Genomic DNA, 21,729 nt, shown 5'->3' with positions numbered 1-21,729 from the left:
ACCTACCCGGCAGCGCCCCAGCTGTTCTGTCCCAGGCTCCAGATTCAGCCGCTGTTGAAACTGATCAGTGGCTGATTCCAGGAAGCTGGGGGCCGAGCAACTCTGCCTCCGGCTTCCTGTAGTCAGCCCCTGGTCAGTTTCAGCAGCAGCGGCTGAATCTGGAGCCAGTTCCTAGTTACGTACAAATTCAACTTAAGAACAAACCTATAGTCCCTATCTTGTACGTAACCCGGGGACTGCCTGTAACTTGAGTAGTCCTACTGAAATAACTCGTAATGAATATCCACTGTGTACTGCACTCCAGTTCATACAACCTATATTATTTTACTCCTGCATGACGCTTATTACCTGAGAATTTGGATCCTTGCTTCTTTGTGCTGATAAGAAGGCTACTGCCATAAAATATTCTGGCCATTCCAAGTAGTCCTCCCGTTTTTTAAAGAGCATTTCACTGCCAAGCCTACAAAAAACAAGACAGACAGGCAGTCAGTAAAGAGATAGCAAAAGTGGCTATACTTGCTTTTTTGTTTGTTTTTTAAGGAGATGCAATAAAAGTGCTTTACTGTTTGCTTTCCAAACAAGCTAGGGACCAGATTCTGTTTCTGATTACACAGATTTAAAATTCAGTGCAGTTATTCTGGATCTACACCATTGTAGACAACAGAAGAATCAATCCCCATGTGTTACAGATTCACATCAAAAGTTTAATGGGAAAGCATATGAGTGTTTTGCCAAGAACCTATAAGCAACATTTCCCTTCAAATAAAAGAGGCCAAAAGGCAATCATAAATTGAAGCTTTGGATGAAATAATTCAGTCTTTGAATAGCTTAATAGCAGGCATTATCTATCCCTCAAAGATATCCCCCTACATATTTCTCAGAAAAGGTTTGTCCCCTGTTGCTGTATTACCGAAAGTTTTTCCATTCATGCAATACAATCTCTTATGCCCAGTGTTCTAATTGCAAACATCTGATTCAAACTATTTGTTAAGGCCAATAATAAATACTATTAAGCAGACTTATGTTTGGAATCTCTCTTTGTGGTTAAACATTTCTCTTGGTACCAATACTAGCCATGAATTGTCTTTACTTACAATGCCTACAAGAAATATTCTTGACGCATACAATTGAGCTACAAGTGGTTCTAATGGCTTTACTGTGCCCCTACTGCAAAACAAACTTGCCTCACTCAAAAGCAATTACAAACTGCCAGTTTCTTCTCCATCTTGTTCCCTAACACATGAATCAATAGATATCATCTAGGGAAGTTAAATATCAGTTAACTGGATACTTGAGTAACCTCATAATGTTATCGGTTAGTCAACTATTCTATTTGCCAGGGGCGGAGGTGGCAGCCACTGTATCAGAGGCAGCAGTGTGGGGTGCCAGGTGGCAGCTGGTCAATGAGGGAAGGCAGTTTAAAAACAAGCTCCCCTCGCAGACCAGCAGCCTGTTCCCCTGTGCTGCTGCTTCTAAGAAAGAGGCAGCAGCAGGGGTGGCAGCAGTCCGTCCGGGGGGAGGAGGATCTGAGCTCCCAGACAACACGAGCCAGAACTCTCCAGCAGGCTCTTAATACACTTGAAATGCAGAGCTGAAACTAGGGTAGGTCCTGGACCCAGCATGATCCAGGACTGAACCAGACAGACGGTCTGCCTGCCCGGCTCGTAATGCACTTTAAATGCAGAGCCACAGCAGGTGATGGTCCCAGACCTGGTGCAAGCCAAAACTGAACCAAACTGCTGGCTAGCCTGCTAAAAAATGTACTGGAAGGAAGAGGGGGAGAAGGAAATGTGTGTACTCTATAGCATTAACCTACAGGCAGTCCCCGACTTACACGGATCCGACTTATGTCGGATCCGTACTTACGAACGGGGTTTTTCTCGCCCCGGAGCTCACGGGCGGTGGGTCGCCACCCGTGTCCTCCGGGGCGAGAAAAGCTTCTCCCGGTCTCCCTGGTCTGCTGGGGGGGTCCAGCAAAGCCGCTGGACCCCCCCAGCAGACCAGGGGGACAGGAGCAAAGCCGCTGCCTGGGTTATGCCTCGTTTGCCCAGGCGGCGGCTTTGCTCCTGTCCCCCTGGTCTGCTGGACCCCCCCAGCAAACCAGGGGGACAGGAGCAAAGCCGTGGAGCACGCCCACAGGGGGACAGCTCAAGCGCGCCCAGGCTGTCCCACTGCGGGCGTGCTCCGCGGCTTTGCTCCCCGTCTCCCTGGTCTGACCAGCAGACCAGGGAGATGGGGAGCAAAGCCTCAGAGCACACCCGCAGTGGGACAGCCGCGGCGCGCCTGGACTGTCCTGCTGCCCGCGTGCTCTGCGGCTTTGCTCCGCGTCTCCCAGGTCAGCAGACCAGGGAGATGGAGCAAAGCCGTGGAGGACTTGGGCGGTCCCGCCACCCCCGTCTCCCTGGTCTGCTGGGGGGGGGGGTGCAGCTAGTGCCCCCCCCCCAGCAGACCAGGCTTTTCTTGCCTACCCCTGGGGTAGAGCAGCTGGGGGCTGCCGGGTTGGTCCCGCAGCGCCACTCCGGACCAACCCGGCAGCACCCCAGCTGCTCTGCCCCAGGCGTCCCCAAGTCAGCCGCTGCTGAAACTGACCAGCGGCTGACTACAGGAAGCCCGAGGCAGAGTTGCTCTGCCCCAGGCTTCCTGGAATCAGCCACTGATCAGTTTCAGCAGCAGCTGACTTGGGGACGCCTGGGTTTCTTAAGTTGAATCTGTATGGAAGTCAGAACTGGCATCCAGATTCAGCCGCGGTTGAAACTGATCAGTTTCAGCAACGGCTGACGCCAGTTCCGACTTACATACAGATTCAACTTAAGAACAAACCTACAGTCCCTATCTTGTACGTAACCCGGGGATTGCCTGTATAAGCTTTTGCTTATCGGTTAATCAGTTACCCAACTATACTTTTACATCCCTCATCTCATCAAGTATAACCAAGTATATAGGCTGTAAATGATGCATTTAGGATTGTGGGAACATGTGTCCAGCTTTCAAGTGAGCCTTCCAGCCTCTTCCATGAATGGGAAAAACAGAGTGGAAGGAAGGAAGTTGATCTTCATAACCCACCCTGTCTCACAGAGACTATTTATTAGGACTGTGTGATCAAAAATACCACTGTTAAACAGTAATAGAATACCATTTATTTAAATTTTTGGATGTTTTCTACCTTTTCAAGTATATTGATTTCAATTACACCACAGAATATAAAGTGTAGAGTGCTCACTTTATTTTTTATTACAAATATTTGCATTGTAAAAAAAATACATTTTTCAATTCACCTTAGACAAGTCCTGTATTACAGGTTGAACCTCTCTAGTCTGGCATGCTCAGAACTTGACTGGTGCCAAACCAGAGAATTTGCCATACCACAGGAAGTCAATATTTTCTAACAGCATTACCAACACTTACACTGCTTATTGGGCTCTGAGAAGACTTTTTTAGGGGTAAATTAAAACTGAACAGCTGCACCGAACACTGAAAGCTGTAAAGAAACTTTATGGAACCACAGGACAATGGAGAGTGCCCCGCAGAAGTGATCCAAGAGGCGCTATTCAGCAGCTGGTGCCCGCCCATCAGAGAGGATGACTTTTCACAGCAATGCATAGCCAGGAGTCCTCTGTGCACAAAAGTACATTAGGAAGGAAATTTAAGGGCAAGTGTTTTTCCTTTGTTATTTTGTTCTTAAAGTTGGGTGGAGAAGAAAGCCCAGAGGCTAGTAGCACCACTATTAAAAACACAGATTGTGAATGTGAAAATTTGGCTCTCTTTTGATAGGGGACACTTTCATCCTTTCCTTTCCTGACGAAGGACAGGCAAAACATATTAGTCATCCCCTAACTTAGTACCCGGTATAAGTAAAGGATTCTGCCAGCACTGGCCTGAGGACTCTCCTAGTGCCCTAAGAAGGAACAATTCTTAGTGAAGGATGACAGTGTGATAGAAAAGGAGAAACTGGAAATCTGTCATGAAGTCCCAAAACACCCACACCATCACAGCCTCAGGGTAGTCAAGCTGTGACAATCTGAATGAATTAATTTCAACAGATTGAGTGAGACTAAGTGTCTCACAGAAACACACAGGGAAAAAAAGCAATCACAAGTGGAAGAGACTTTAAAAAGCTACCTTAAAACAGATCCAAACTCAGCAAGATTCACAGTAAAAATGTTGGAGATGTATAACTGATGATGGAGATATTAGAGGTAGCATGGAGCCACGCCAAACACAAATTCTGGAAGAAGTACTCTAACTAGCTAATGTTATATTGAATACAGGGGAAGAGGAACACTTTTTCCTGCCTTGTCTATTGCTAAACTATTCCCTGGAAACCACATTTATAAACAACAAAGGACCAAATTATTCCATTTACTCTTCTTGTGTGCCAAACTCTATACAACACAACTGGAAATCCTCCAAGGTACCAGCTTTGCATGAATGGATTAGAGCAGTGACATGCCACAAGATCAATGAAAGGCTTGTACAGAAAGAAAAGACTTCACAGTTCTATTTTTTTTTAAATGGTATTTATGGACAGACTTACAACTAACAACAAATTTGGCCAGATTTTCCAGGCCCTACACTTTGTGTACCCATTTACACCAACACAGAATGGGATGAAATGCTTCTGATTTAGTAGCATCCAACAGCACATAAGAGAAGCTTTAGTTTGAGACCCCTGGACTTCAGTTTACCTTAAGGCCAGTGGCAGTCCTCAAATCCTCCTAGTGGGCCAGCAGGCGCCTCCCTCAGGCAGGGCTCAGGGAAAAGGCAGCAGGGCTCTCCATGCTCCTCCACATCTCCCGGCTTGCCTACCACCCTGGCTGATTTAAACCCTCTCCCTCAGGGACCTATCGTACCACCTCTGGTAGCACACTGGGGATAAGTGGCTGCTAGCTCTGTGCTACTGCCAGCACGTCTCTATGGCCTAGGGAGATGTGTGCGGACCTATCCCATACATAAGGCAGTTTGGGGCAACTACCCCAAGCCTTAAATTTTTTGCGGCAGCTACCCTAACCATCGTATGGATGGGATGGTCTCCCATACCCGGTTAGGCTGCAGGGCCCTCAGTGGGCTGGAGCTGGCAAAAGGGTTGGGGCCCCCTGCACTCACCGTGGCAGCAGGAGCCACAGAGAAGCAGAGCTAAGTAGCAGCCTGCTCCACTTCTCACTGCCACAGTGAAGCAGAGCGACTGGGCTGGCCTGGAAGAGGGAGGCAGAGCAGATGCTGCTGCAGAGTGAGTGCTAAGGATGTTAAATTTAGATTAATCAACTAATCAAATAGCCAATGTAAACAAGGGCCCCTCCGCCTACTGGCTCTTGCAACATTTCAAAGGTGGAAGCACCGCAAGGAGCGTGGGGCAAGTGGGGAACTCAAACAGTCCCCCACTGGCCCTGTGCTCCCCGCTTTTGAAATATACAAGAGCTGGGGTTTGTTACATTTCAAAGACAGGAGTGCCACCAGTTCCCCACTGCGCCCCTGCCCCATCTCCTCACGGAAGTAACTAGTCAACTATCCAATAAGCATTTGCTTATCCAATAGCCAACTAGAGGCTTTCATCCCTAATGAGTGCAGGGCACCCAACCCCTACTAGGGATATTAGCAACTAGTTGACTATAGGATAAGCAAATGCTTATTGGATAGTCGAGTAGCCACTCGACTACAGGCAGTCCCCGGGTTACGCGGATCCGACTTATGTCGGATCCCTACTTACAAATGGGGTGAGGGAACCCCGCACTAGCTGCGCTCCCCCCCCCCAGCAGACCGCCGAGACGCGCCGCGGCGGTCCCGCTGTCCGCATCTCCCTGGTCCGCTGAAGGAGGGGGGGCGCAGCTAGTGAGCCGCCCCTCCCCCCCCCAGCAGACCAGGCTTTTCTCGCCGCTGGTCAGTTTCAGCAGCGGCTGAATCAGGACGCCTGGGGTAGAGCAGCTGGGGGGCTGCCGGGTTGATCCAGTAGTGCTGAGGAGCGGCGCTGTGGGACCAACCCAGCAGCACCCCAGCTGCTCTGCCCCAGGCATCCCCAAGAGCAGCTGGGGTGCTGCCAGGTTGGTCCCGCCGCGCCAAGGGTCGGCGCTACCAGACCAACCCAGCAGCACTCCAGCTGCTCTGCCCCAGGCGTGTCTGATTCAGCCACCGCTGGTCAGTTTCAACACAGGCTGAATCTGGACGTCTGGGACAGAGCAGCTGGGGCGCTGCTGGTTTGGTCCCCGAGGTACGGCGCTGCGGGGACCAACCTGGCAGCACCCCAGCTGCTCTACCCCAGGTGTCCCCAAGTCAGCTGCTGCTGAAACTGATCAGCGACTGATTCCAGGAAGCCAGGGGCAAAGCAGCTCTGCCTCAGGCTTCCTTGAGTCAGCCGCTGGTCAGTTTCAGCAGCGGCTGAATCGGGGACACCTGGGGTACAATATGTACCAGTTCCAACTTACATACAAATTCAACTTAAGAACAAACCTACAGTCCCTATCTTGTATGTAACCCGGGGACTGCCTGTATTCACTTCCCACCCCGCTTGCTATCTCTATCAAAGATAGGCAGCGAAGGGAAGGAGCAAGAGCCAGTGTTGGGGGAAAACCAGCTTTAAGCTGCTTCCTCCCAATACCACCTCTGTGGGGCGCAGGAGAGGCAGATGCACAGTGGAGAAACGGCATGTGGTTCCCACTGCCAGCGCTTCTGCTTTTACATTACAAAAGCAGAAGTGCTGCAGGGAACACGGGGTGAGCAGGGATTCAAGCAGTTCCTGTCCACCCCGGGCTCTCTGCGGCACCCCCCACCTTGCTTCCTTCTCTGAGAGGCAGCAAGTGGGGAGATAAGAGCCAGTGCTGGGGGGCAGGGGAGCCGGCTTAAAAGCTCCAGCACCGTCTCCAGCATGCTGCCTGCCCCCCCCCTGCTGCCCCTGGTATCCAGAGATGGCCACAAACAGGGGCTTCTGCCTGAGCAGCTCCTGTCCCGTGGCTAGCCCTGGCTACTGCAAACAGGAGATGGTCCTGGAGTAGCCTTTGTTCATGGTGGCCAGGGCTGGCAGCCGAAAACAGAGGCTGCTGGGCTCAGAATGAACCGGACCGGGACTGAGCAGTCTTGGCTCATGCTGATTGCCGCACCACTGCATTTTAAGTGTAATAAGAGTCCAGTAGCTCTTACTACATTTAAAAGGCAGAGCAGCAGCGTGGGTGGCTTCTGAGCCAGCTCCTAGATCTATCTCCTCAGCAGCAGCACTTATCAATTAATCGTATAGTCGATACAAATTGTATACAATTAGACAGATAATCACATTTTAACATCCTTAACACCCGTGGTTGCTGAACCTACCCCCCCCCCCCCATAATCCCCAAGGATGCGTCACTTGGGAGAGGGGACTTAAGGGAAGGGGTACAATGGGGGAGAGGGCAGGAAGAGGTGGGACAAGGGCAGAGCAGGGGCTGGACTTGGGGGAAAGGCATGGGGACACACCCACCCACCCCGGGCTGCAGAAACTCACACCAGCCCGTGTGTGCGCGTGCGCATCGGATTGTGGTACTGCTTGGGGTGCAGATGGCCTGTGAGTCACGAGTTTGAGGCTCCCTTTGAAGACTAAGGACAAGACAAACTGGTAGATATAGCATTGGGGTGGGCATTAATTTTTGCAGGGAGGCCACATTATGAATTTTGATAGACAGCTGTGGGCCACAACCTAGGAACAGCAGAAGGAGCAAGCGTCAGGTAGAAAGAAGTGGATCCCTCTAGGCCTGCGTGCCCTTGGCTGGGGGAGGGAGCCGCTAGCCACTTTGAATAGCAGATGACTTCATGCACTTCCCCACACCAAGTCCCCTTGCCTCCAGACCAAATGGAACTGTAGGGTGGACCACAGGCCAGATCGAACGGCCTGGCAGCCCACATCTGGCCTGCAGGCCCAATCTTGCCCACCTCTAATATAGCATGTTAGAGTTAGCATATTTCACCAAGCTGACATTTTCAACCCCCAATCTGTGAATAAATGGAATTATATTATTAGACATTACCATAGGATATTTTCAGATAACTACCACATATTTTAATAAAGCTGCATGAACTCTGCTACTTTATAAAGATCTGTAAATTTAAACTAATAAAAATATTGAGACAATAATTCCCGCAAAATGAAAGCTGAGAGCAGAATAGGCAATTTGCAATTATCATGCTTAATTCTGCTCAAAAGATCCCTGATGAAAAAGATGTCTCTCCAATTATAAAATTACCAGCAATGTATAGGCTACACTGTGCAAAATCATATATTGAAAGCAGCAAGAGATAAAGATAAATTGAAATATAGATCATGTATTTTCTCCAAATTATACCTCCAGCCTGACTAAGAACAACATAAATGTATCTTCAGCTTTAAAAAAAAAAAAAAAAAAAAAAAAAAAGACACCTTATGAGTCAGGCATCTCACCAGATATTTTTTTTTAATAAGTCCAGGTAGCCTTCAACTTAGTTATAACAACACATGTACAGTTCTAGAACACCTGAAAAAGCAACAAATTGCATTCAGCAAACAAAAGGAAGAGAACACAAGAAACTATGAAAGATTTTGCTTTGAGAATCCTGAAATACACTGCCATGGCTCTGCTCTCAAACCAGTGTATATTGAGGTCAATGGAGTTGTGAAATAGAGTTGAGGGAAAATGGGCTCTAAGTCCCTGGCCTTATTATTTATATATGTAGTCTTTCCCTCTATCATCATTATCTGACCCATGTACATGTTACAACCACTTCTGAATTAGGACTTATATAATATTAAGTCTGTTCCTGGAAATCAATCATGAATATTTTTCATATTCTTTTCACAGGCTTTGAGTATGTATTCAGGAAATGGAAGTCTTGGGAGATGCTCCACCTCCCAGAGGGACACAAGGAACATGTGGACTTGACTCTGGATATTAACTTCCATCCCCACACTGCTTTTTTTTTTATTTATAGCCTTTATTCAAGAAAATGTGTTGTTTCCTTTAATTAAGTTTTCTTCCCTACCACATATGGTTGCTGAAGGACAATACATACATATATATTCCATAAAAGAATAAAAAGCATGCCTTATATCTGCATGCTACCCCCCATGGATTGGCTATAATCAAAATCTTTACAGAAGAAAATACTGTTTATATTTACAATTTACATGCATTTTGGCAACAATCAGTCCCTCTTGAGCACTCAGAGAGTGAATAGTGTTTTCACAATTCACATGGTATTTTGAATTCACGGAATATTTTGTGAATTTAGTTATTTTTGCATTTTTTATGCTAGTCTCTATTTTGGGGAATACTGGATCTAGGACGCTTTCACTGCTCTTTTGGGAGACCTGAATGATTAATATTCTAAAAGAGTGATTCTTGGATCAGGATCCAGCAGACCATGGCACTCTCACAAGGGTCCAGTGACTTCAATAAAGCTCCCCCTGCTGGGAGTCAGACTTTGATCCTGTAACTAAGTCCACAAGAGAGCTACTATACCAGGGGTGGCCAACCCGTTAGAGACGAAGAGCCAAAATAGTGGTAGACAGTGTGCAAAGAGCCACGTACCGGGGTGGATGGGGAGGAGAGTTGTTGAGAGAAAAAAAACCCACACTGCACCAGGGAAAAATAGGTGCTGGTACACCATCCCGGAGCATACCATCACAAAAAAAGCACTGGGAAGGTGTGAGGTGCGCAAGCTCTGGGAGGGAATTTGGGTGCAGGAGGAAGTAGAGAAGAGGATGCTGGCTCAGGGAGGGGGCTCCTGGCTGGAGAGGGTTGAGGTCAGGGGGAGGGTTGGGTCCTGAGCAAGCCATAGGCTTGTGGCTGCAAGGGTGCAGAAGTTTGGGCTGAGGTGCATGAGGGGCTCAGGGCAGGGAGGCTGGTAATATGATGGGCTCAAGACACAGATTTGCAGTGTGTCGATGATGCAGGAGTGTTGTGGCAGAAGACTGGGGATGTGGAGGTATAGGAATTTGGGGATGAGAGAGGCTCAGGACAGGGGGTTCCAGTGTATGATAGGCTTAGGTTTGGGGTCTGGGAAGGTGCAGGAGTTTATGATGCTGCAGCCAGATGGGGGCTTGGCCCCAATTGGGGGCTTGTTGGCCGGGCTTCATTTTTAAATAAAATATTATCTCAAACACAAAACGTTTCAGCATTGTCTTTATTTATGAGATGGGTGGGGAACCTGCTTTGAGTCAGGGGTCACTGACCCACAGAAAAGTCAGTCAGGGCCACACAAGTGAGATGCAACCCCCCTCCCACAAGTCTCACAGGCCCCAACTGTGCTGCTGGGGGCAGGGTGCGGGGGTAGGGTACTCGAGGGGGGGGGTGTCTGGCTAGAGGCAGGGGACAGAGACAGCTGGGACAAGTACCTGGGGATCCTGGGTCTCAGGAAGCGAGCTGGCTGCTCTTCCCTCTCCCACAGACACCCCCTGCTGTAACCCATTCCCCCTCCCCTTCCCCAGAGCCAGGCACACCCCCCCCCCAACCCAATCCCCCTCTCCCAGAGCCAGGCACACACACCCCTAAATCCAATACCCCTCCCCAACCTAATTCTCGGGTCATGGAGCTGCTGCTACAGCCACACGCGTCTCCCTCCAGGCACTGAGGTGTGGGCGCTGAGCGGCCAGCCTTGAGACATGCTGCCTGGTGCGCGCATATACCCCTCCCTGAACCCAATCACCTTCCCTTCTCCCAGACTAGAACCAGGGGCGCACGCACACACACCACCCTAACCTATTCTCGGGTCCCGGAGCTGCAGCTACAGACATGCATCTCCCTCCAAGTGACGCACATGCACTGAGCGGCCAGCACGCCGTGCACACCCTCTCCCCCCCTCCCCCAACCTTGTGCTTGGGTCCCAGAGCCAGAACCATGCCGCCACTGCTACCACCACGAGCATCCGGGACACCATGTGCAACCCCCATCCCCTCCCCTCCCCTTTTCCAGAGCCAGGCATCTCCCCCTTCCCCTCCCCCAGCTCTAACCTAATTCCCCTCCCCCACTAACCTTATGCCTAGGTCCTGAAGCCGCTGGTACCGCCGCCACACCCCGACCCCTCACCGCTGCCTGCGCTCACCAGCCAGCTGCTCCCACATGCAGGCTGGGACGCGGTGTGCGACCCAGCCTGCACGTGCAGGATATGATGTAGTTCACTGGGGGCCATGAGCTTAACGGCACGGGCCACAAGCAAGCATGCGGCTCACAGCAGCCCGGCCATGAGAGCAGCTGACCTGAGTAGTTCCAGGTTCCATCGCAGTTCCATCAGGAGCCACAATTTTTTTCTTTGCGAGCCGCATGCAGCTCGCAAGCCGCAGGTTGGCCACCCCTGTAATATACAGTCACAATGCAAGTCTGTGCCAGTTCTCAAAATGACTGAGATAAGGGCAGGGATGGGCAATAATTTTTGACAGGGGGACATGCCAAGATTTTGGAAAGTGGTCGAGGGCCACACTCTTCCATGACATTAATGGAGGAGAGGCGGGGTCTGGGATGGAGGTTGGGTGCAGAAGGGAGCTTAGAGTAAGGGGCTGGGGTGCAGGAGAGAGACTGGAGTCTGGGAGGGAGTTTGGGTGAAGGAAGCAGTTGTGACCTAGGGGAGTGGACTGGAGTGCAGAGGTTTGGGATGTGACCTAAGGTAGGAGGGTATTGTGATCGGAGGCAGGAGATTGGGGTGCCAGATCTGGGGTGGGGTGTGGGTGTCAGAGGGGAACAGAGGGTTTGGGTAAGTTGAGTAGGGGAACAGAGTGTTAGAGCAGGAAAGGGCTGAGGTGCCAGAAGCAGGCTGTGGCCAAGAGACTTACCTGCCAGATGCCAAACTAGTCTGCCTGCCTGCAGAGCTTAAAACATTTCACTGCCAGCCTGCTTGCCTGCCATGTGCTTCATTGAATAAATGAGCTGAGAAGAGGGGGCATGGTTCTTCTTGGCTGCCTGTTATTCTGCTGGGGGCAGAGTAGCTCCTGAAACTTCCCCCCTCCCCTCCAATTTTAAAACAGAAACGGAGGCCAGCAGCCACATTTCTGCATGGCACACAGGGCTGCGGGGCAAGCAGGGGAGCCTGCCTGAGGCGCCCCACTTTGAGGGCCAGATCTGGTGGCTTGGCAGACCAGATCTGGTCCACGGGCCGTATTTTGCCCAGGCCTGAACTAGGGTATTAAAATGCATTTAAGTGAGTGTGTAACCACTGAAAATTTCAGCAATCACACGTAGGGCGGTTATCCGCTCCCCAGATGCAGGTGTGTGTTGGGACCTGGCATTTAAGCTGGCTCTCCATGCACACCAGCTCCCACCTGCCCTCCGTCAACTGCTACTTCTGCTACATAGGCAAGAGCATGAGGCAGCAGGTGGCTCCCTGGCAGCAAACCGGGAGCCAGCTTTTGAGCAAGCTTGCTACAAGTACCAGGAGCCCGCGTGTAACCATGTACACGGTTACACTTTCGCATCCCTCGTAGCAACCCCAGAATCTTTCAATCTTTGCCTGAAACCACTGGTGTGAAAAAAGAGGGGAGAGTGGGGTGCTGCAGCACTCCCAGGTATTAGGCATCCCAGCTCCACACCCCTCCTGCAAAGGGTCCTGGCTGCTGTTCCCATGCCCTTGTGGAACCCTCACTTAACTCCTGCCCCTCACCCCCCCCACTCACACACACCGCTAGCCTGCCTATCTCCTACACCCTGCTCAGCTCTGGGGCCCCAGCCAGCTGCTGATCTTATGCCTGGGGCTCTGCCTCCAGGCCCCACATGTGGGATCCCAGCTGCTGACCCCAGCTCATGGGGGTGGAGGGGAGTGGGGTGCAGACAGAGGTAAGGGGATGTGCAGCTGAGCATCCCCACTCCAAAAAAAAAAAAAAAAACAAAAAAACCTGTTACAGCGCCACTGCCTAAAACTTAGAATCTTTGCCCTAACACAGCAATAGAGCTGGCAGAGGTGGACAAGCCTATGCATAAAGTCTGCAACTATAAACGAGGATAAGGGGAGCAATCATTTTAGCATGCAGGGATTTTAAAAAACAAAACTCCAAACAATGGTCATACAAACAAAATATATTGAAACCTAGTTTTCAATGTTTGTTGAAGTTTTTGAAGTGTCTAGAAGATAACCAATGATAATAAAGATTCCAGAAGACTGGAAAAAGGCAAATATAGTGCCCATCTATAAAAAGGGAAATAAGAATAGCCCAGGAAACTACAAACTAGTCACTTTAACTTCTGTGCCTGGGAAGATAATGGAGCAAGTAATTAAGGAATTCATCTGCAAACATCCGGAAGACAATAAGGTGAGAGTTAACAGCCAGCATGGATTTGTAAAGGACAAATCATGTCAAACAGATCAGATGGTTTTCTTTGATAGGATCAAGCCTTGTGGTATGGGAGAAGTAGTAGATGTGGTATACCTAGACTAGTAAGACATTTGATATGGTCTTGCATGACTGTCTTATTAATAAACTAGGGAAATACAACCTAGATGGGGCTACTATAATGTGGGAGCATAACTGGCTAGATAATAACTACTCTGAGAATGGTTATCGGGTCACAATCATACTGGAAGGGCATAAGTAGGGTTCCACATGGATCTGTTTTGGGATCTGTTCTATTCAATATCCTCATCAACTTAGATGATGGCATAGAAAGTACTATTATTAAGTTTGCAGATGATAGCTGGGAGAGGTTACAAGTGCTTTGGAGGATAGGGTCATAATTCAAAATGATCGGAACAAACTGGAGAAATGGTCTGAGGTAAATAGGATGATGTTTAATAAGGACAAATGCAAATTAATCCATTTAGGAATGAACAATCAGTTGCACTCATATAGAATGGGAAGCAATTGTCTAGGAAGGAACACTGAAGAAAGAGATCTAAGGGTCATAGTGGACCACAAGCTAAATATGAGTCAACAGTGTGACATTGTTTGGGGGTGGGGGGGGGGGGACCAACCACAAACATGATTCCGGAATACATTAACAGGAGTATTGTGAGCAAGACATGAGAAGTCATTCTTCCACTCTACTCTATGCTGATTAGGCCCGCGCTGATGGTGTCCAGTTCTGGGCACCACATTTCAAGAAAGATATGGAGAAACTGGAGAAGGTCCAGAGAAGAGCAACAAACTTGATTAAAGGCCTAGAAAACATGAGCTATGTGGGAAGACTGAAAGATCTAGGCTTGTTCAGTTTAGAAGAGAAGACTAAGAGAGACATGACAGTAGCTTTCAAATGTCTAAAAGGGTGTTACAAAGAGGAGGAAGAAAAATTGTTCTCCTTGGCTTCTGATGATAGGACAAGAAGCAATGGACTTACACTGCATCAAGGGAGGTTTAGGTTGGACATTAGCAAAAACTTTGTCAGGATGTTTAAACACTGGAATAAATTGCCTAGGGAGGCTGTGGAACCTTCATCTCTGGAGATATTTAGGATAGACACCTATCAGGGATGAGCTAGGCGGTGCTTGGTCCTGCCCTGAGGGTAGGGGACTGGACTTGATCTCTCAAGGTCCCTTTCAGTTCTAGTGTTCTTATGATTCCATGTATTCTATGGTAAAGATACTTTTACATTACACATTTAATCTCAATGAGTTTTGCAAATTATGTAGTATTTTCATACAAGAGCTACACCAGTAAGCTGCAATATCATGGATTTGGGAACAGAAATTACTTAGGATGCTTCAGGAAGGATGTGCACAGGCAAATGTTGGCTAAGAGGCACAGGAGCAAACACCAAGTCTCACAATACAAAGCCAAGAGGAGCATAGCTTCCATGAAGAGCAAAGACCTTCTTTTAAGATATTTTCAGAAAGACATATCTGAAGGATGTAAACATCAAACAGACTAATTATTTAGTGGAAGAAAGTTGTGTAACCAAGAGTAACTAGATTTAAGTGTGTGAGGGGAAACCTGGGCTAAATAAAAGGAAAAACCCCCTTCAAGATAGTACAAGCTAACAGGTTATGGAACAGAGTTCAAGGGAAGTAGAAGTTTCATCATGAGAGAGATTTTAAATCCGACTTGACAAAGCAAATCTAATACATGTGAACCCAGTAACAATCTGGTACCGGCAAGAACTTATTTTTGGACTCAATGTATTGAATTCTAAGGGCTCCCCTGACACGGTGAGGTCGGAACCTGAGGCCTAGGATGCCCCTCCCTGCCCACTAGGCTTAGCCCTCACCCAGGGCGATGGGCACATACAAACCCTCCCAGAACAGCCCCGCGCGGCTGTCGCCCCCAGGGCCCTGCCGCCCGCGCGGCTTCCACAGCAGCAGCCGGCTGCGCCCACACGCTGCCAGCCTGCCTCCCATTTCCGAGCCCCCCGGTGCACAACGCAGCCACCAGCCGCGCTGCTCCCACTCTGCGGGGCAGGGGCCGCTCCCCCCGCCCCCAGGCCGTACCCCTTCCGCTGGCCGCAGGGGCCGGGCTGATCCCCGTTCATCCCGCGAGCCGCGCCGCCGCCGCTGCTACTCGCACAGACACGCTGGGCTCTTTGGCGCCAAAGCAGGAGGGGCGGGGCCATGGGGCCTCGCTTCCTCCCCGCCCCCCACCGCGCGTGACCACGCCCAACCGTTCGCCCCCGGAGAGCGCGCGGAGCTGCGGCAGTGAGGGCGGCGGCCGGGCGGAAGGAGCGCAGGGCAGAGCCTGGGGGCTCCCAGCATGCCCCACCCCACCCCAGCTCTGCTAGCGGCCCGGACCGCAGGGCATGCTGGGAGCCAGTCCCCGGGGACAGCTGTTCAGCGCGGGGGGCTGGCAGGCGGGGCGCTCCCGCTGCTGGCCCCCGGGCAGTGGTGGGCAGCCTAGGCGAGTGAAGGGGCCTCCTGCGTCTCAGTGAGCAGCAAGATGAGGGCAGGGGGGACAGAGCGAGACAGCCACAGCTGCTTTGCGGTCCTGGCTGCACCACTCCCGCCGATCAGAGCTAAGGGGCGTGGGAAGCAAATCGAGACAATCTCCCTGCTAGGGTAGTTCTGGTAACTTGCATGGCCTGCGCATTGAACCGGAGCAGCACTTTGCTTTACTGCAGAGAAGGCGCACACCTCTTACAGTCATTGCTGTGTGCAATCAGCAAGCATGCACCCTCCCTTTAAGTGCGTGTCTCTGTAGTATAGGTTGAAGTCTTGCACTCCCTGGTCCAACAACATCTGGTAGGACCACAGATGGTGCTAGACCAGAGAACTCCGGCCACAGAGGTTCAGAGCGGCTGGGAGCAGAACTGGTCTGGTCTGTAGCAGGCTTCAGGAGCAGTGACCTGTGAGTAGAGAACCCCAGGAGCAGCTGTTGCCCATCCCTGGCTGTGTGCCCAGCAGCAGCTGCTTCCCCAGCACTGCATTGCAGCAGCCACTCCTGGGGCTCCCTGTGCCCATCCCTGATGGGGAACCCTAGGAGCTGCTGCCACCACCTGGCTAGAACCAGAGAGCCCTGGGAACAGCTGCCACCACCACCCAGGACCAGGGTCAGGAACCCTGGGAGCAGCTACTGCCCTGCGTGGGACCAGACACAGGGAGCAGAGCCCTGGGAGCAGGTTGAGGGCAGGTGAGCCAGAGGAGGTCAGGCCTTCCAGGTTCCCCCAGGACAGCAACCAGGAGGGGAGCCCCAGGAGAGCTCAAACACCTGACTTCCCTGATCTGGCAAATTCCCTTGTTAGGAACCGCAGGTGCCAGACCTGAGCGTTTCAACCTGTAATAACAGGAGGAAAAAAACTGGCAACCCTTCATGTGGGCAACAGTAACCAAAATGTCTTGCAGGCTACACATGGAACCCCAATGACCCATGTAAAGCTCTTAGGCCACGAGTACCCCACCACTGTCCCAGGGATAAATACATATGAAGTCACCACAAAGACAGCAGCCACTCTTTTATTCCGAATCCGTCATACTAGCATGTGATTGAACTGTCTGTCCTCCAGTGCCCATAGCTCTGCTGCCTGCAAAAGAAACAGGACTGGAGGACAGACTTTGAACACACATATATAAGCTTGCAGACATCCCTCATTCCCAGGGACTTCTCTCATTTAATTCCAGTTGTTATCCATGTTTCAAACAAACTGAGCCTCTATTGCTGGGAATTATTTACATCGGGAATGAGGTGCCATAGATAGAGCCCTGCAGGGATACAGAATTTGGATGCACATCCATCTGCAATCAGCAAACGTGGTACAGGAATATTTGCACCACATCCACAGATGCTAAGCAGATAACTGCAAATGTAAAGCAGATTAACATCCACAGGTTTGTAGTGCTCTAACCATGTAACAGAAAAACTTAAAAAACAACGAATAGTCTAGCAGCACCTTAAAGACCAACAAAACTGCTATGTCTAGACTGGCATGATTTTCCACAAATGCTTTTAATGGAAAAGTTTTTCCGTTAAAAGCATTTGCGGAAAAGAGCGTCTAGATTGGTACAGATGCTTTCTGCAAAAATCGCCATTTTCACCATCGGGGCTTTTTTGCACAAAACAGTTTTTAGTATCTACACTGGCCCTCTTGCACAAAAACACTTCCAGAAAAGGGCCTTTACCCGAACGGGAATGTCAAAGCATTTGCGCAAGAAGCACTGATTTCGGACGGTAGAACGTCGGTGCTTTTGGGCAAAATCAAGTGGCCAGTGTAGACAGCTGGCAAGTTTTTGCACAAAAGCGTTTGCTTTTGCGGGAAAACTTGCCAGTCTAGATGCAGCCAACATGTAGATGGTATCTTGAGCTTTTATGGGTACAACCTACTTCTTCAGATGGCTGGAGTATTAAAAGTCCAGATCCAAGAATAAATAAGGGAAGGTGTGGGTGGGGGAGGTGGGAGCAGGGGAAAAAAAATAGTGAATTGAATTGTTCAAGTTACAAGAGGCTGATAAGAACAATTTGCACCTCAGGAAGTACCCCTTGTTTTGTTGATTGGTTAAGTTATTAGGATGTGGAAGGTAGTGTGCTAGCCTGTTCATTCCTCCCTCATAGGAATCAAACTTGTAAATGAAGCTCCAGCCCTTCCCTGTATATTTGGCTTGTGGAATTGGCCTGAAACAACACTGTGACTTTGAGATCTATTAATGAGTTCACAGGCAGGTTAAAGTGTTCTCCAACAGGTTTCTGTGTATTGCCTTTTCGGACATCTGATTTGTGTCCATTAATGCTTTCCCGTCGAGGCAGTCCAGTTTGGCCAATATACATGGCAGTGGGGTATCGTTGGCATTTGATGGCATAGATCACATTAGTGGATGTGCAGTTAAATTGAGCCCCTTGATGTAATGGCTGATGTGGTTGGGTGATGAAATCACTTGTGTAGATGTGGACAGAGCTGGTACCGGGGCTGATTGCAGGGGTGGGTTCCTGGATGATTATGATGGAGGTGTGTTGCATGGTTACTGGAAATAATTTGAGGTTAGGGGGTTGACTGTAGGTGAGGATTATCCTCCCCCTCTCCCCCCCCCCCCCAAGGCCTGTGAGTGAGGGGTCATTTTCCAGGATAAGTTGTAGATTGTTGATAATGCGTTGGAGGGGTTTAAGTTGTGGGCTCTAGGCAGGGCTCGCCGAACTGCGACGAGCCTCGCTCGCCAGCCTCGCTGTCCGGCAATCTGTGCATGTGCAGATCGTTCTGTGCATGCGCAGATTGCCCGAACCCAGCTCTTCGGCTTACAATCTACTCGCCCGTGGCAAGTTGATTGTATTATTTGTCGAGCCCTGGCTATAGGTGATGACAAGTGGAATTCTGTTGTTTTCTTTTCTTGGCCTGTCTTGAAGTAAAAACTTTAAAAACAACTAATAGTAGTAGCACCTTTCATGGGCAAACCCCACTTTTTCAGATGATACTATCTACATGTTTTGTTAGTCTTTAAGATGCTACTAGACTATTTGTTGTTTTTTAAGTTTTCCTGTTCCAGACTAACCCGGCTACCCCTCTGAATGTCTTGAAGTAGTTCATGTCTGGGTACTCTTCTGGCTCTGTCGATCTGTTTTTCACTTCTGCAGGTGGGTATTTCAGTTTTAAAAATTCTCTATATAGAACCTGTACATGTTTGTCTCTCTCTGTGGGATTGGAGCAAATCCGGTTGTATCTTTGGGCTTGGCTGTAACGAAAAACATTAATCCAGCAGCATTTGAATTTGTGTGTTTCTCAGTGTGGGTCTGTCACACTTTACCTCTTATTCTTGGGCCTTTGCCATAGATACACTATATATGCATTCTTCACAGATGTTTTACAAGTAAATTTTGTTTATTCCAACCCCAATTATCAAAATATTGGGTTATCGATCATTCATTTTTGTCCACAGAATATGTAATTCAAATAGAAATTGAACTGTGTTTATAAATTACCTAGCCAAAAGTTTTGGCTGTCTCAAAAGACATTCAGTCAGCTGGAGTATACCTAATATCAAGATTCACTGCATAATATAGTGCTAGTTATGTGCTCCGTTCTGTGTCTGGCCAGCTCTGCCAACTCTCTGTGGTCTAATTTCCTGTCTGTTCTGTTAGGGTAGCTAGCAGCACTTGTTCTGCAATCACGGTACTCAAATGAGAGCAAAAAAGAATTGCTGCACAGGGCTGCAATGTGGAGGTAGGGAGCATATAAAAGGACTGGCAAAAATCTAGCCCTAGATAATACTTCTCCCACTAAAATCAACAGGAGCGAAGTGGATGCTAAGGACATGTCTTCACTCGCCATGCTAGAGATTGACATTCTGGCATTCAATTTAGTGAGCCTAGTATAGACCAGTAAATTGAATGTGGAGAACGCATTTGCTCCCGTTGGTCTCCTGCAGTGGGGATGGCGCCAAACTTGGCTTAAGGTAGCTGGAGCTGTGTACCTTAAGCTACATTTCCAGGACTAGTGTAGACCTGGCCTAAGAGAGGCTCAAAGCAGAGGTCCTTATAAGGGATGTTAAATATCAGTTAATTGAATATTCGATTAACCTTGTGAATTCTTATCGGTTACTCGACTATTCTATAGTCCCTGGAAGTGGGGCCAGCAGCCAGTGTGCTCCAGCCCCATTCCCGGAGAGCCCTCTGCCACACCACACTGCTGCCTCTCTATCAGAGGCAGCAGCATGGGATGCCAAGCAGGAGCTGGTCCCTGAGGGAAGCCAGTTTAAAAAACAGCTCCCCTCGCAAACTGTCTGTCTGTCTGGGTGGTCTGAACTCTCAGGCCCGATGCGAGGTGGAACTGAGCTGGGCTGCCTGCCCACCTGGTTCCTAATACACTTTAAATGCAGAGCTGCAGCACGGGTAGGTAGACTTGGCACACGCTGGGACTGATCCGGACTGCTGGCCAGCCCACTAAAAAATTTACTGGCAAGGCAGAGGGGGGAAATGCGTGTAGTCTATAGCAGCATTTCCCAAACTATGGGCCGCGGTCCTGTACCGGGCTGCAGGAAAATAATACCAGGCCTCAGCGTGGCTGCCAGGGTATTCTGGGCTCCTGGACTGTCCGTGCAGCGCCGGGTTCCCCAAGCCCCCAACCGGGCTGGGCGGATGCAGCCATATGTTTCAGGCTCCCGGCAGAGCATAGTGAGGGTTACCAGGTGAGCTCTTATTGCTGGCTGCGAGGGTGGAGGTTGTATATGGGCCTCAGGGAAGCAGGGTCGGGGCAGTGGAGCTGCCCGGGGGAGATAGGGAGGGGAACCGGCCGGTGGAAGCAGGGCTGGGGGGGGAGGCGGAAGCAGTGGGGCTGGCCAGGGGAGATCGGGGGGGGGGGGAGGGGAACTGACTGGCAGGGGCAGTGAGGCTGGCTGGGGGAGATCATGGGGTTGGTTGGAGAATCGGCTGGTGGAATCAGGGCTGGCCCGGGGTGGAGGGGAGGGCAGGGGGGCTGGCCAGAGGAGATCGCGGAGGGAGGAACCAGCTGGCGGGGGCAGTGAGGCTGGCTGGGGAACTGGCTGGCGGAAGAAGGGCTGGCCGGTGGGGCGGGAGCAGTGGAGCTGGCCAGAGGAGATCACCGGGGGGGGGGGGGGGGGAACCGGCTTGCAGGGGCCGTGAGGCTGGCTGAGGGAGATCGCGGGGCTGGCTGGGGAACCAGCCGGCAGAAGCAGGGCTGACCGGGGAGGCGGGAGCAGTGGGGCTGGCCAGGAAAGATGGGTGGGATGCAGAGAACCGACCAGTGGAAGCAGGGCTGGCAGGGGCAGCAGGGCTTGCCAGGGGAGATCGGGAGAGAATCAGCTGGCGGGGACAGCGGGGCTGGTGGGGAGGGGGCAGGTGGGGAGGGAGGGAGGGAGAGATTTGGCCAGTGGGGAGTGGGACAGTTCAGGGCACATGCAGATCCTGAATAAAAATGTAAAGCAGTGCCTTTTAAATATCCCCACTGCTGACAGTGAGGTTTAAAGGCACTACAATGTGTCAGAATGGAGAGAACCTGGTGCATTCACCATCCGGAACGAGAATATGGATAAAAAATTCCAAAGATGGTGTCGGCTTTCTGAAAATAAATGAGCCGCTTTTCAATACACGATGTGGTGGTGCAGGGTTTTATTGGATTACAGTCCGTTTTTCCAATCCATATTCCCTTAACTTGCTGGTAAGAATATTGTGGGTGGCTGTATCAAAAGTTTTGCTAAAGCTGGTCCTGGGGGCTTTGGGAGGACCAAAACCAACTTATTTGCATATTCATCATTTGCTTAATGAATATGCAAATATGCAATTGATTGTTACCAGTCCTCCGAAAGCTCGTGAATGGATTTACTGGTCCCCGTGTCAAAAAGTTTGGAACCCCCTGGTCTATAGCATTAACCTATAAGCTTTTGCTTATTTGGTTAATCGATTAATCAACTATAGTAGACTTCCAATAATCCAGCACTTTTGGTACCTTGGTG

The 21,729-nt window shown here is 50.1% G+C and overlaps 1 protein-coding gene across 2 annotated transcripts in view; it reads right to left on the bottom strand.

Moving 5' to 3' along the window:
* The window catches only part of DCTD (dCMP deaminase), a 32,503-nt gene extending 16,927 nt beyond the window's left edge, over nucleotides 1–15,576 (bottom strand). Inside the window, exons 1-3 of one of the 2 annotated variants that reach the window (XM_075930271.2) lie at nucleotides 15,337–15,576; nucleotides 11,189–11,283; nucleotides 349–460 (exon numbers count right to left, since the gene is read on the bottom strand). In XM_075930271.2, coding sequence (XP_075786386.1) covers nucleotides 349–460; nucleotides 11,189–11,220 — 144 coding nt within the window. In that variant the 5' untranslated portion in view covers nucleotides 11,221–11,283; nucleotides 15,337–15,576. The remainder of the gene's footprint in view (nucleotides 1–348; nucleotides 461–11,188; nucleotides 11,284–15,336) is intronic. The other variant, XM_075930270.2, reaches the window with a different exon arrangement.
* Between the last annotated feature and the right edge of the window lie 6,153 nt (nucleotides 15,577–21,729).

Source organism: Pelodiscus sinensis, chromosome 4 (genome assembly GCF_052426305.1).
Source record: "Pelodiscus sinensis isolate ZL-2025 chromosome 4, ASM5242630v1, whole genome shotgun sequence".
Classification (NCBI taxonomy): Eukaryota; Metazoa; Chordata; order Testudines; family Trionychidae; genus Pelodiscus; species Pelodiscus sinensis.
This window is presented reverse-complemented; position numbering and strand designations above follow the sequence as displayed.